The sequence below is a fragment of the Dysidea avara genome, chromosome 15 (assembly GCF_963678975.1).
Source record: "Dysidea avara chromosome 15, odDysAvar1.4, whole genome shotgun sequence".
Lineage (NCBI taxonomy): Eukaryota > Metazoa > Porifera > Demospongiae > Dictyoceratida > Dysideidae > Dysidea > Dysidea avara.
Genome location: NC_089286.1, coordinates 10,651,864 through 10,666,086, shown reverse-complemented (window position 1 = coordinate 10,666,086; position 14,223 = coordinate 10,651,864). Strand labels below are relative to the sequence as shown.

General features: G+C 38.8%; 1 protein-coding gene across 4 annotated transcripts in view; it reads right to left on the bottom strand.

Annotated features, from left to right (window-relative positions):
- The window catches only part of LOC136245986 (dynein axonemal heavy chain 10-like), a 40,380-nt gene that overhangs the window by 23,048 nt on the left and 3,109 nt on the right, over positions 1-14,223 (bottom strand). For 3 of the 4 annotated variants that reach the window (XM_066037434.1, XM_066037436.1, XM_066037435.1), the window contains 15 exons: positions 13,826-13,994; positions 13,439-13,539; positions 13,144-13,327; positions 12,945-13,079; positions 12,643-12,795; positions 9,286-9,474; positions 9,019-9,165; positions 8,725-8,916; positions 8,372-8,490; positions 8,026-8,320; positions 2,459-2,716; positions 1,872-2,396; positions 1,508-1,660; positions 1,323-1,457; positions 1,066-1,204 (listed from right to left, as the gene is read on the bottom strand). In XM_066037434.1, coding sequence (XP_065893506.1) covers positions 1,066-1,204; positions 1,323-1,457; positions 1,508-1,660; positions 1,872-2,396; positions 2,459-2,716; positions 8,026-8,320; positions 8,372-8,490; positions 8,725-8,916; positions 9,019-9,165; positions 9,286-9,474; positions 12,643-12,795; positions 12,945-13,079; positions 13,144-13,327; positions 13,439-13,539; positions 13,826-13,994 — 2,894 coding nt within the window. Of the gene's footprint in view, positions 1-1,065; positions 1,205-1,322; positions 1,458-1,507; positions 1,661-1,871; positions 2,397-2,458; positions 2,717-8,025; positions 8,321-8,371; positions 8,491-8,724; positions 8,917-9,018; positions 9,166-9,285; positions 9,475-12,642; positions 12,796-12,944; positions 13,080-13,143; positions 13,328-13,414; positions 13,540-13,825; positions 13,995-14,223 lie in introns of those variants that run through there. The other variant, XM_066037437.1, reaches the window with a different exon arrangement.

The window sequence follows — 14,223 nt, the reverse complement described above, 5'->3', positions numbered from 1 at the left end:
ATAAAACAATAAGGCATCTGAGGACACACTTCCAGGATTTTAGAAGCACTGAAATAGGATTTTAGAATACCTTTTTAAAGTTAACAATCAAATATGAAATAAACAAACTAACTGCAGGGCAAAGGTTGTGGCTAAGGTGTAGCTTTGATTGTTCTATTAGAGTAATAGACTCTTTCCAAAAATACGTCACTGCTTAGCAACACCTTTCCGACATTTTGATTGGGGCCACTGTCAATAATTACGATTGCGCTACATAGAAATACGGTGGTGAAAACAGCTCGAGCAGAGTAGTATCAGTAGTATTGTTAAAGGACAGGCCATAGAAATCTTCGAGGTTGCAAATTAGTGTTCTGGTTAGAGGCAGGTGGTTATCAGGGCTGAACAAGGTGTGAAACATCCACAACACTAATTTTCTTGTCTGCCAGTACAAGAAGCTATTATATAGCATGTGGGAGGTGGGAGGTCAGCCTGTTACAGTTACTATCACCAATACAGTACTAATGATTACCCATACAAAAATGCTATATAATAGCTTCTTGTATGGGCAGGCAAGGAAATTAGTGTTGTGGATGTTTTGCAGCCCTAATAACCACCTGCCTCTAACCAGAACACTAATTTGCAACCTCAAAGACTTCTATGGCCTGTCCTTCAACAATATTTCTCTGCTCGAGCTGTATTCACCACCGTATTTCTATGCAGTGCGATCGTGATTATTGACAGTGGCCCCAATCAAAATGTCGGAAAGGTGTTGCTAAGCAGTGATATATTTTTTGGAAAGAGTCTATCACTTGACTGCTCTAATAGAATATCTTGATCGCTTTTAAAGCAGTGGGAAGTGGAAAGCAAAGTGTTGCTGAGGGTTTAGTAGCTATAAAGGATGTTAGTTAAATGCAATCACATGTTTGCTAGTTAAAAGCAATCACATGTTTGCTACTTAGTATACTAGTTAAACTGCCACTGAACTAAATTTAAAAGGGGGTTTCTCTTGAAACTACAGAAACCTATACTTAGATCCACCACTGTTAAAACAAATGCACATACACACAATGTTAACAGAGGACATACATTTCTTAAATGGTTGCAGATGTCCCTGTAGAATGGAAGAGTATATGAGGAATAGTGATTCTGATGATGGAAATGTGATGTTGTAGACACTAAACAATGATATGAAACGTGGATCTACTTCATTACGACCTCCACCAGCCTGAAATTAGAGCAGAACATGTACATTTCGCTGCAACTAATAAAATTGAAAGCTCAAATTAAACAATGGAAGTGTAACAGTTCATTCCAACATTTATGAAGTACATGGTGTAACATACTTTCCCCATAGCTGCTAAGAAGCCAATATCTTTGTATGCTTTCCAGTTGAGGTCTTTACCTCTATCATACATTCCTCCTCTCTCTAACAATAATTTCAGCAATGCTATTGGCTGTTGTGTGCCATACACATCAACCTAAAGCAAGCAATACAATAATACGACTTATATACATTAGTAGTTCCCACTTGTGGCATGTTCATGTCATCAATGAATATGAGTAGCCTCTTTCCTGGAGGTGGTCCATAAGTGTCCTTTGTTCTCTTCTCAACATTAGCCTCAATGTTACGTTGTACATCCATTGAAGTAGTTCTTGAGGAGAAGTTGATGTTCAGTAACAACTACAGTTTGACAAATAAAAGTAAGTATATTTGTTAGTGATGTTGTAATAAATAATATTGTTTTCTATAGTTCAAATATCTTAATCACGTATCTACAATTATATGCTCAAAAACGGTGGGGTACAATCTAGTATAAAAGTGAGAACATGTTCATATGAACAGTTTTCTTGCAGCATATATTAAAACACACTAAAACATAAAATGAACATACATAGGATTCTGGATCTAGTTCTCGTAGGAAGTTTTGTGTGGTGGCAGTTTTGGAGGTACCAGTCTCTCCTACCAACACCACAGGTCTCCGCACTCGTACCATCAGCTGTAACAACCAAGTATTTCTCACAGTATCCACAGTGGGTACAAGGATCTCATTAAACTTCATTCCTGGCTTGTGTACATAGTCGGGCACCTTATCAGCCCAAGGTACCCACAGCATTTGTTGTTGATCAAACATGTACTCATAGAGTGTTGGTAAATTGATTGGGATTTCACCCTGCTTGGCACAAGCTCCTTCTCCATTGTTCTGTGTAAGACCTGCTAGTTTTTTTACGTATGCATCAAACTTGACTCGTCCTTCTTCTAACAAGCCCGCTCCTATTGACCAGATTATACACTGAATGAAAATAGTCTCTAAAACTTCTGAGCCAATTCCCATGCTTGGTCCATCTCCTTCCTTTCCTCCTAGCTCCACAGTGGGAAGAGGGAGCAATGCACCTAACATAACTGTTAATTGGGTCACCTGGAAGAGAAAGTAATTTTGTCATACATTACCTGTCCCAATTATGTGTATATTCAACCTACCATGTTCAGATTAGTTAGTGGCACAATGGTTTTCAGTTTATCTCCTTGTCGACCTTCCACAATACCCTCCAGTACCATTGAGATACATTGTGGTACATATTTCTCATATAACTTCATCAATTCTTTACTGTCATTCTCATTAGGAATACTGTTCACCCATTTCTCCCAGAACGGAGCATAGCCAAGGTTCTTGGGGTCCACATACACCATACCACAACGTGACACAGTAGCTGGTGAAGCATACTGTAAGTCTGAAACCTGTATAGGTACATTTGTGTATATCATCACATGTGTAGTAACATTACTAAACACAATTTACTACTGTAAGTAAGGTACAGACAAGAAAGCCTGTGTATGGTTGGGATTAAACAAAATAGAACCCACAACCAATAATATTCAATACCATTGGACATGTACACATTGATCACATGATCGTTGCTCGTGGTAATAGTTAGAATTACTTGAACTAAATCCTGTCACAGAAATTGAATCCACCGCAAACATGCCAAAACATCTGCAAAGACCCCTCCAGTAGATACCATGGATAAGAAATCCTTTTGTGGCCATAGTTTCAGTAGCATCAGAATTGGTCAGGAAAGGGATGGACTATTCATTACTGATGACTTATTATAACCGGTTAGCTTGTTCCTTGTATGCCATGTTGGACGAAGGACATTATTTAGATTTTTAAAATCTGTTGGCAACTGATTGTGCAGTCACGATAGGACCAAAGGCTGTCCTGGCTTACTTCATTATAGCTCAGCGCTTATACGTATGTTTTCTAATAAGTTTAACATGATTACAGTGTGTCGCTTGTCCAGGCAAGTTTGTCAGCCACCCCCAATATTTAATTGCATTTGTTAGGCACTTCTTGATGCTGGTGTTTAAATACAAATAAAGGGAAAAATAATAATTAAGAGTTTTAAAGATCATAGAAATAAAAGTAGTGAAACAAGGGAGGTCCCCTACACCTGAAGATATATTAGTGGATATTTAATCCCTACTGTGGGTATAGGGATTAATTTCCACTAGTATATCTTCAGGTGAGGGTGACCTCCCTTGTTTCACTACTTTTTATTTCTATGAACCCTAATCGGACTTAAAATTCTTAATTCTTCCTTATACTTGTTTGTTTACTTTTTGTAAAATTTTTGACCGGTGAACCCACACATACCGGATTAGAATGAAAAGAACTGATTGCACCAGGCTTATTGTTTCCATCTGAATGTGCGCCCCAGCTATCAATTACTGAAATAGTGAAGTGGCTATTACACTTTATTTTCAGCTTGTTACACAAACAAAGAGCACTAGGAGAAGGACCTCTGCAGTCACAACAGAAAACTCAGACGACCACCATCAAACAAGGTAGCCATCATGTGGTGCTACCGCGAATTGACACCTTGCACTATCAGCAAAGTAAGTGGGACACAAAGGAGGACACAGGTAAGTACATGAAGCATGCACTGTATGTACTGCGGTATGCCAAAAGGCACCTGTCAGGCTGAGGCAACGCCTTAACAGTGAAAAAATCATGCCCGTAGCCTTAACAATTATCGAGTTATGCTTGTATGAAGGCATCAGGCAGTGAGTCAGTCGGTCAGTCAGTCAGTAGAGAAATTCACTAAATATTTTTTTTAACTTCTTAACAACTTTTTGGAAGTGCTTCAGGTCATACTGAAGGCACTTTTGGGCTTGTAACCAATACTGCCAAGGTGCTATGAAGGTATTGTGAGGCTGGTTTTAGGATGATATTTTTGGCCAAAAAAGTCCAAACCTACATGATCCCTAATATACAGTACTATCATACTGTATGATTAAGTCGATAAGAGAGAGCAACTGTTTTAATAAGCAATACTATTACTAATTTTGTATAGACAGAGAGATCGAGTGCTGCTGCATGATTCATTATACACTTTACTATTGAAACAGAAGATGTGGTGTTGGCCCATACATGCATGCATGTCAATAATTGCCTTTATTTTTTTAAGAGTGTCTGTGAGATTGGCTACCATGCATGCAGATATATGCATGATTTTTGTTGATGCATATGTACCAGAGATTTTTCTGCTTTTTGTATGTGTTACCTCTATGTGCTTGTATATATGACTCTGTGCATCATCTGCAACCATATTTGCTTGTTGTATTGGCAGATAATTGCCTGCAATGATTGATTCGTTATTAGTTGCTGCACGAATCATGGGTAACCAAAGTCTATGGTTATTTACATACTCTGTACACTCTCAGATTCCAGTTGTACACTCCTTGGTATCCTTACCGATATCCGCCTTACAGTTATTCACAAACAATTTCACTGTCTCGCGTGTAGTCATGCATAGTAGCCTGCAACTTAATGTTGTTGCCAAACTAAGTCTTTGCTGTATCCACAAACATATTTGATGTACCATTTGCCACTGCATGTGTGCTTGTGCATTTCACATTAGGTGTAGCTGAATTGCTGGGGTTATATGCATTTGGAATTATACCTGAAGTTATTCGCAAACTTGCTGTCTGCCTCCAGTTTGTATTGTTACTTGCTGTATATAAGTATCGTTGTCTATGGTTGTTTGCACAGCTTGCCATGCTGCACTCTCTAGGCATTTGCCAATTTTTTTTACATGCACGGTGGTTTGCTATATTAAAAAAACTTTGAATATATGTGTGATAATACATTAAACTGTATATCTAATATTAACTGTGTGCGTCTATTTGATGTTGTACACGTGATATAATAATAAGATTTGGGAGGGCGTTGAGCCTCGCTGAGAGCTGGAATTCGGGTGTTGTGTCGTGTAGTGTCTGTATTGTTAACAAGCCAATATACAAAAACCGCTACATATGTGTGATCCACATGTGTATTGGTGCACATACGTCGTTGCTCAAAGGCTATAGATTTTTGTAGACTTGCTGTTAGCCTCCAGTTGCATGCTTATTCATGCGGCTACACATCAGCTATTACATATAGGTGCATACTGCGATCTGTGGCTGTTTTCAAGCTTACTACACATGTTTCTCTGGGCTCCAGTTGTACTTTCCTTTATGCCTCTAGCGATGTTTTTATGCACAGGGCTATTGCTATATATATATAGGCTATTGCTATATAAATATATATTGCCATATATATATTATAGTTATAACACGCTTACGAGGGATATGACTAAAATATACGCACGATTCACGAGAACGCGTGCTCGAGTGAGAGTGCGTATATTTAATCATATCCCGAGTAATCGTGTTATAACTGTTATATTCTACAGCCTAGTAGATGAAAACGATTATAGATAGTAAGTTATAGTGAAACAGCACCTCCTAGAGATGGAAATCAATAGAAATTCTTGATGGATCAGACGTTTACACTTTTAACGGTGCCACGCCCACATAGTCGCAATTAGTGAGTTATCCATGAAGGAGACAAGAGTTCATCAAAACTTGTTCCAGTTCCTTAGGTGAATAATTGTTGGTTGATTTAGGTGCTTGTTATTAGAGACTTGTTTACCGTTTAGATAAGGATTTCATGGAATGTGTGAAGTTACACCATATATGGTAAGCATAGCCACAAAGCGTGGTATATCAGTTATATACCACAGCGCGGCGCTTTTGATCTCAACCACAGGTGTGGTATATATATATATACAACCTTCAAATATATAAAAACACTACATTTCCATGCGCATCCAGTTAGCGGCTGCATACCTGCAACTCAATGTCTATAACCATTGCAGGCCTGCTACATCACTGTCTTTTGGCTCCAGTTGCAAGTTCACTCATCAACATCTGTACGGATAATAGTGCATGTGTTTCGGATATAGTAATTCCTGCTGCACATGTAGTTGCGCTGCATAGTACATGCCTGCAACTCAACGGCAGCTGCTTTTTGAGTGAACTTGCAACTGGAGCCAAAAGGCAGCGATGTAGCAAGCCTGCAATGGTTATAAACATCGAGTTACAGATATTCAAGCCTGCAAATGGTTGTAGGAATTGCATGCATACTTGCACGCTGCAGCCAATATACATGTGCATATAAATGGCATGAAGCAAGCCTGTATGCTTTTACCAAAAGTACGGACAATATATATATACTATGATCACGTGAAACTTCAAAGGCGCAGCTGGTTGCATATAGGGCATATACACCCCAAACCCACAGGTGAGTATATACCTACCTGAGGTGAGTATATACCTACCTGAGGTGAGTATATACGTATATACCCACCTGGGAAGTCACGTGACACAGTAAGTGACACATTACTGTGTCACGATTACGGGCTGATATCCCGACGTGGGTGGGCGAGCGACGCCCACGCTAGCATGACCAATCACCCAGATGACTCAGGCTAATAGCCTTTGTCGCGCTAGGCGATCAATCACCCCAGCCAGTAAGAGTCCAACCACTGAATTCATTTTATAACCATACCTCGCGACTTTGATGATGGGTGGCAGCAAGTAATGTTGCTCCTACGTTTGTTGATATGAACAGACAAGTCCTGGGGATATACGGAAATATGTTTACTAAGTCCCACAATCAATTCGATTCTTCATTGTGAGCAAGCTGAATTGCGAGAGGAACTCTACCAGTGTGTCTACCATGCCAAACTATGGCGGATTAAGTGTATGTACATACTTGAAGTTGGGTTGTGTGCATATGGGTTGTTAGTAAGTAATGTAGTGCAGATTAATTTAGAAACACATATGAACCACGGCTCACTTCAGTGTATTGCACTTATATACACCCCTCCTCCTCAGTCATTGGAAGTTTACTGTTGATAAACACCTCAGCTTTGCCTCGGTATTTATCAACAGTAAACTTCCTCTGACTTCGGAGTCGGGGTGTATATAAGTGCAATACACCTTGTAGCCATGGTTAATATATTACATATATTGTGTACCATGCTACGGTTGATACTCCTTTGTGCTTTACTAATATCCGTGGGTACAATAACATTGTGCTATATTGACAAACTTAAGGAGTGTGTATAAGGATCGCTATCTATGGTTATTTGCAGGCTTGCCAAGTACTCCATTCACACTCTCCTATATGTATTTGCCAATGTTTGCTCATACAGAAGTTTGCTATATTCCACAATAATATTCTTGCATATGTTTTGGATGGAAGTGCATCGGGGCCAAGCTGACATAGGATGTTAACTAGGGTTCTGCAATACAGTGCATTTTGTGTATCACGTATTACCATCAATAAACTGATACGATACTGTATCGCAATACTATAATGAAGTGGTCATGGCTAGTTATGACTGGTACTACCATTTCAGCTAACCACTATGATGAATTCACTCAATGTTCTGTGAGTTGTGCAATATCCTTTTTGATGCTTAAATTTTTAAAGAATAAACAGTTAAGAGTACATTAGTAGAAAGAGATCACTGTATTACCTATTATAGTATTTATGCTCTACTAGAGCACTCACTGACTGTTCTATTAGAGTATATATTGATATTGTTTAGGTGAAGTAACGTATTGTGATACTCAATTAATTGTATCAATATATATGTATTACTAACTACCTACATGAGCATATCGTGCATTCCCAATTATACAGAACTTGCATGTACCTCCACTAGTAGGGCACAGTGCTTCTGCAGTCTGATACGTTCACCATTGGCTAGAGTAAGGAGTTTGTTGTCGTCCATGACAGAATTCATGTTCTCCACCCACAAGGCATCCACATCACCATCAAACAAAATATACCTTCTCTCATTCTTCTCTGTTGGTTTGTTCACTTCTCTGAAGATGTTTGATAATAGTCCATCAGTCCAGTCCCTAGTAATTGGATCCAGAATACCATACAGTTCTATCACAGAACAAGCCTTGGGATTGAGGATATTCAACTTTGTGACCAATCCCAACCTAAAGTGATAAACAAAGTAGTTGTAAATACATGTATTAACTAAAACTTACTTGGTTTGTGCCCTGCACAAGGTGTGTATGACAACTGATTTTCCACCACCGGTAGGACCCACGACCATCACAGTGTGACGTGTTAACATTGTCTCATACAACTGAACCACCTTATCCACCTGTATACAACAGAATAAATGTGGAATGTAACCAAGTCAGCTATTGTACTATTTTTTTTTGTTTGATTGCATAAATAAAATCGAAAACTGAATAGGACTATATGACGTATAGTACACTCACTACACTGACCGGTACAGAGAGTGGAACATTCAAATTAAGTATAGAACACATTTCAGATTAAGATACATAACTGAGAATAAACTACACAAATATGAATGTGCATCAATTTCTACCTGCTGTGGTAGTAGGATGTATTTATTGTCCACCAGTGCTTGTTCTACAGCATCATTGAAGTTAGGATATCTCACTCTGGGACAGTCCAGTCCAGGAAACAAATCAGAGATCAGCCCCAAGAACAGTGGAACATCTTCAAACACAAACTTGGGCAAATTCATATCACGTAGGGCTCTCATTAGCACCACATCCTATAATTAAATGTACGTAGCTAAATTTGCACACCAAACATTTGATATGTACTCACACATATATGTATGGACAAACAAGGAATAGGATTCATTATTATTCACCTCTTGTAGATCAGGTGATCCTCTCTTAAGCTCTCCAGCCATCACGAGTACAGCCTTTAGTGCACGTAATCCAAAGTCATAATGGTATTGTCTGCTGAGTTGTCCTTTAGCTAAACTGTATAGCACTGTCATCTTCTTAGCTAGAACCTATTGAGATTATAGACACTTCATGTATATGCATTAACATGTGTGTCTGTGTATGTAGTAATTATGTATATGCATGCAATTACCACCATACACTATAAATAAAAACATTTCCTTATGTACCTTGGCCATGAGGAATCCTTCAGAGAACAACATGATCTTACAGATCTGCATCAGGTCAGGTACAATCACAACTACTGGTCTAAACAATGCCTTCACACTCTCTGGTAGTTCAGTACGACCAGCATAACCGGGGTTCATCGTGATGAAGATACCCATCCTGTTGTCCATGGCTATCTCAACACCTTCAAACTAATAGAATACGATAGAAACATACAAAGGCCCTTCTGTGAATTTTGAATATCAAGACACACGGTAGTGGGTCATGCCGCTCAAGAAACTGGTGCGCCACACCAGTGGGTCATTGACAGGAAGAACAAAAATGAAATTTTCACACATACATGGCTCCGTGCTGCCTTTATGAAACGAGACAAATTTTGCTATAAAAATGCCCTCCATCTTCAATATTTCACGTACCAAGTTTGAGCGTAATCACCACAGGTGTTCCCGAGATTCGAACTTTCAAATATCAGTTAAATTTTTTCTTCTTTTGCACACTTACAAAGCCGCCAAGATGTTATCCAATTGTCTTGAAATTTGGCACACATATATAGGGGTGGGGCTTAAAGTCGAAACTTGGTACCAAGTTTGGTTTAAATTTGATACACAGTCACAGAGTTATTAACAACTATTTCACAAAAAATAACTTGAAAATGTTGTCATGCCTACAAGGTAAACTGCTTATGGGAAGAAGCTGAAAATCAATACATACGTAGATAGGTTAAGGTTACGGTATAGTCACGGGGAATCATTCAAATTTTTGAATGCCTACCAATACTTTTTGAGAAGGCTATAAAACCAGTATACTGAGTCTAGCAGCGTGAAACGTTTAAAGCGAACACAAAGCCCTTCATATTTAATGTTTTTACGTCGCTACAGTGTAGTTTGAGGCAGGTGGAACACTACAAGTTGTTGTAGCAAGACAGGTAAACCAGCCCATATGTCACTCAGCCCCAGCTTGTTTTTTTCTGCAGCCAAATGCAACAAAAGCTGTAGGCTCTATGGGCAATTCTGGGGCATGGTGATACTGTACATTAAATTTATTAGGTCCTGTGGAAGCGTTTTTGGCATATTTCTTCCCAGTGACAGAGATACAAGCTATCAAAGAGCTTGTTTCACTAGAAAAAACTACTAAAAGTTCAATAAAATGTCTTCACAAACAGTAATTTAAAATATTGTTTCCACAGGACCTAGATATAGTTACTTGTGTCAAAATTATAGGGGTTCAGTAATCTGCATGTTAGTCTGGTTTTTTGGCAGCGTGTTTTTGTAAAACATCGCTCTATCCTGGACCACACACCCAAGAACAGTTGTTATTCAGCAGTAAAAACATACAAGTACAAATAGTATTACTTCCACAACACAGTTGGTGAAATTATTTATCCCTTGCTTGGTTTAGAGCAGGTTCTGTAATTTGTTTTAAACCTTTTGTGATTTGGAAGAAATTGAGCTAAACACCATGAAGATACAGTATGAAAAGCAACAGTGTGTAACAATCACATGATTGAGTTCTGCTACTATAGTATGTTCATGTTGAGCTGAATCCTGAAAAACAGCTAAAAATTAATAGTAGACTTTTTCTCAACAGAGGTAACATTTCAGCCAACCAGATGATTTTTGGTAACAGCAAAGGTGTCAACAACAGACACGTACGGTTTGGCTACATTACAAGTTCAGGAAAGGGCTGTAATGGACATTGTACTTTTATGGCTTCCCCATAGGAAATGTATTGTGAAAATTTTGATTGGCCGTAAATATTATGTCAAACATTTGAATAAAAAGATTTTGAAATATTTTTAGCGGATCAAGCAGTACTAAAAATGAGCCAAATTTAAAGATCATGTGTAATTGCATCCATGAGTTATTAAATGTTTTTGAGGATTCAGCTCAACGTGAACATACTATAACAAAATTACAACTTACCATGCCTATGCCTCGCAGGCAAACTGCTTAGCAGAATGAACCAAAACTGGTATATAGGAAGAGTAGTCAGTTTTTTAGTGGTGTAGAAGAATCTGATTTAAAAACAATAGTGAAACCAACTACATATGTGACTGGATCTACGAAAAGCGTTCTTATCGCCCAAGACAGGAAGTTTGATTTTTTCACACAAACACAAAGCTTAATGAATGCACTATCAAGTTTCACTGCCACAGTCGACCAGAGTAAAGTGGTCTGCTTTTGCTGGCTGCTTTTTTAGAGCACAGTGGTGAGCCATACGAGTGGTCTGGGGTCTTGATGGAGCCCTGGCCAACCAGGAGATGGCTGTGTGTGGCTGTACAGCTCCGTGGTGTTGGACAATGACCTGTGCTGTAAATTTCCTTTCATTTTAGCCAGTTCTGAGCCCTGAATGGCCCATAACTTGGCCTAATTCATCCCAACACGTTTCTTTTCAATTTTGAACACCATCTTGCCCGCCTTCCAGGGCCCCCGCCTCCCACCCTTCTGGAGCTTGCCTGATACAGACAACTTCGGTTTTAAAACTATCTAAAATGGCAGGAAACTTAGCTGTTGACTACTTTTTCACTGGGTGATCAGCAGGGTATTTGATAAGGCAATATGGTGCTCCATTGGCCCAGTGTGAACACAAAATGGCCCACACAAATCATGACTTCTGCTCAAATTTTCTCAGCACTAGTTCAGCTTTGTGACTGCTACATTGGCCCAGTGGTATACTACTGGTGGAGCAGTAAATGTCTGGGTTGGGCCAGATTGGTTCAGAGTCAAAATACTTATCAAAAACTCTGGTGATCAGGAAGATAAGAAATTGTTGCAAAACGTGTGAAAATTTGGTATGCATAGAGCTACCACCATTGGCCAGCTACAGCACACTGAATATTTAATACCGACGTTTCTCGATACTTTTAAATGGGCAATAAGACCGGTTTTCCCAGAGACAGTCACATATAGCAAGTGTGCTATCGAGATACTCTAATACTGCAGCCACCCTATTAGAGCATTCAGCTATGAAGGTGGTGGCCAAGAAATGGTTGCAATGATGCTAATGTCAGTCATTTCAATGATCATCATCATTTCAGTCATTTCTTGGCCACCATGTTTGATTCCACAACCTTTTACCCTGGCCTCTTTGGGGCTGTACCCTTTTTTCACAATTCGGCTGTTTTGGTATAGATAATGCAGTACAGTGCATCCCTGATTATCCAACCTCACACCTTAATTATTCGAATGTCATAAGTAACTGTTGAGTATTTGTCACTAGCGTACACTCTATTACAGTAACATATGTTCTATTAGAGAACTTGAATGAAACTCTCTAGCAAATTCACTTGTCTGAATAATTTGTGTAACTCTAGGAACAATGGTATTCAGATAAATGAGGACCAATTGTTCAAGACTTACTTGAAACTTCTTGAGGTTGTTGATGAGTGCATTTTGGATGATTTTGATTTGAGTGGATATAACTGACAATACTGAAATATCAATTCGGTTGAACTCATCAAAACATCCCCATGCACCACATTGAGCCAAACCAGAGAATATCTTCCCTACAGCCTACATAAACACAAACACATGTACATATGTTAAATCAGTTTCCTAACATTCAAATCAGTCTTCTAAATTCAAATCAACATTATAAAAAAGAATTTAGACAAGTATATGTGTGTGGTGACTGGTGTGCACAGTAAATTCAAACATCGCACCTTGTAGTCCATACCCTCTCCACAGTTAGTCGCAACACACAGTAGACCAAGAGCTTTAGCCAAATCTTTGGTAGTTCCTGTCTTGCCAGTACCAGCAGGTCCTGCTGGAGCTCCTCCAAGATGCATGGAAAGTGCCTACCATACACATCACAGTTACAGTATTCACATACATAACATGGACAGTTATAACAAATTATACCTGTGTTAAGGTGAGATAAATACAGTCAGTCAATGGTGTAATAACTAGTCTTCCGTTCAGTCCCATATACTCATATCCATAACCAAATGATCCAGTACATTGTTGGATTGTCAGCTCATCTGGCTCCATCTGCCAGTAGAACCTCAACTGACTCTCCCACTCAAACTCTCTTGCATCCATAATGCTGTATAAAACAATCAAAATATGTACAAAAGATTGTTAGATGCATTATTAGAGTACAACAACCTTTGCTTCAAAACATTGACCTTACCAAACACAAAACATACAAAGTTACCTGTCCCTCACAAATCTGTCCACAATGTCTCTGTTATGTACATCAATGATCAGTAAACTGTTGAACTTCTTTCGGTCATTCTTGCTTAGCTGAGACCGAACCTGTAATACACACACACATGTGACAAAACAATGGAATGCTCAGACAAATTTTATATCATTTATGCATATACAGTGGAACCTCTCTTAACAAACTCCCCGAATTAAGAACACAGTAGAAAAAACCTCCATAGTAAGGACAAAAATTTTGGTCCCAAAGGTCTGGTTAATACATTTTTTACCTTTGATAAAGAGGAAAACCTCTATATTACAGCAAAAAGTGGCCAAAAATTCTGGGTCCCAAAATGTCCGTAATAGAGAAGTTCCACTGTATTGCATTTATATCTACCTTGACAACAACTTCTCCAATTTGAGTGTGAAGCTTCTTAGAATAGTTCTTTAGTCCCATCTTATCTCCCTTCTTTACTTTCATGAAGGTGTCTTCAACTTCCCACGTCCACCAGACCTGGTTAGCAGCTAATATCACCATACCTTGGAACCAGTACATCCACTCCACCCTATACCATACAAATAACACTGTACAATAGAACTGTGTGTGCTTTAGGAGTAAAGGAACATATACTTAATGATACACAAAAATAATTGTTAATCAAACACAGACGAAAATTCGAGTTCAGGCAATTTGAAATTCTATATTAGGTCATCTCTGTAAGTGCTTTCTTGTTTTTAATGCTGCGTTTGGTGCTTGATGGACTAATATTATTCCGTAAAGGTGATTTTCATTAC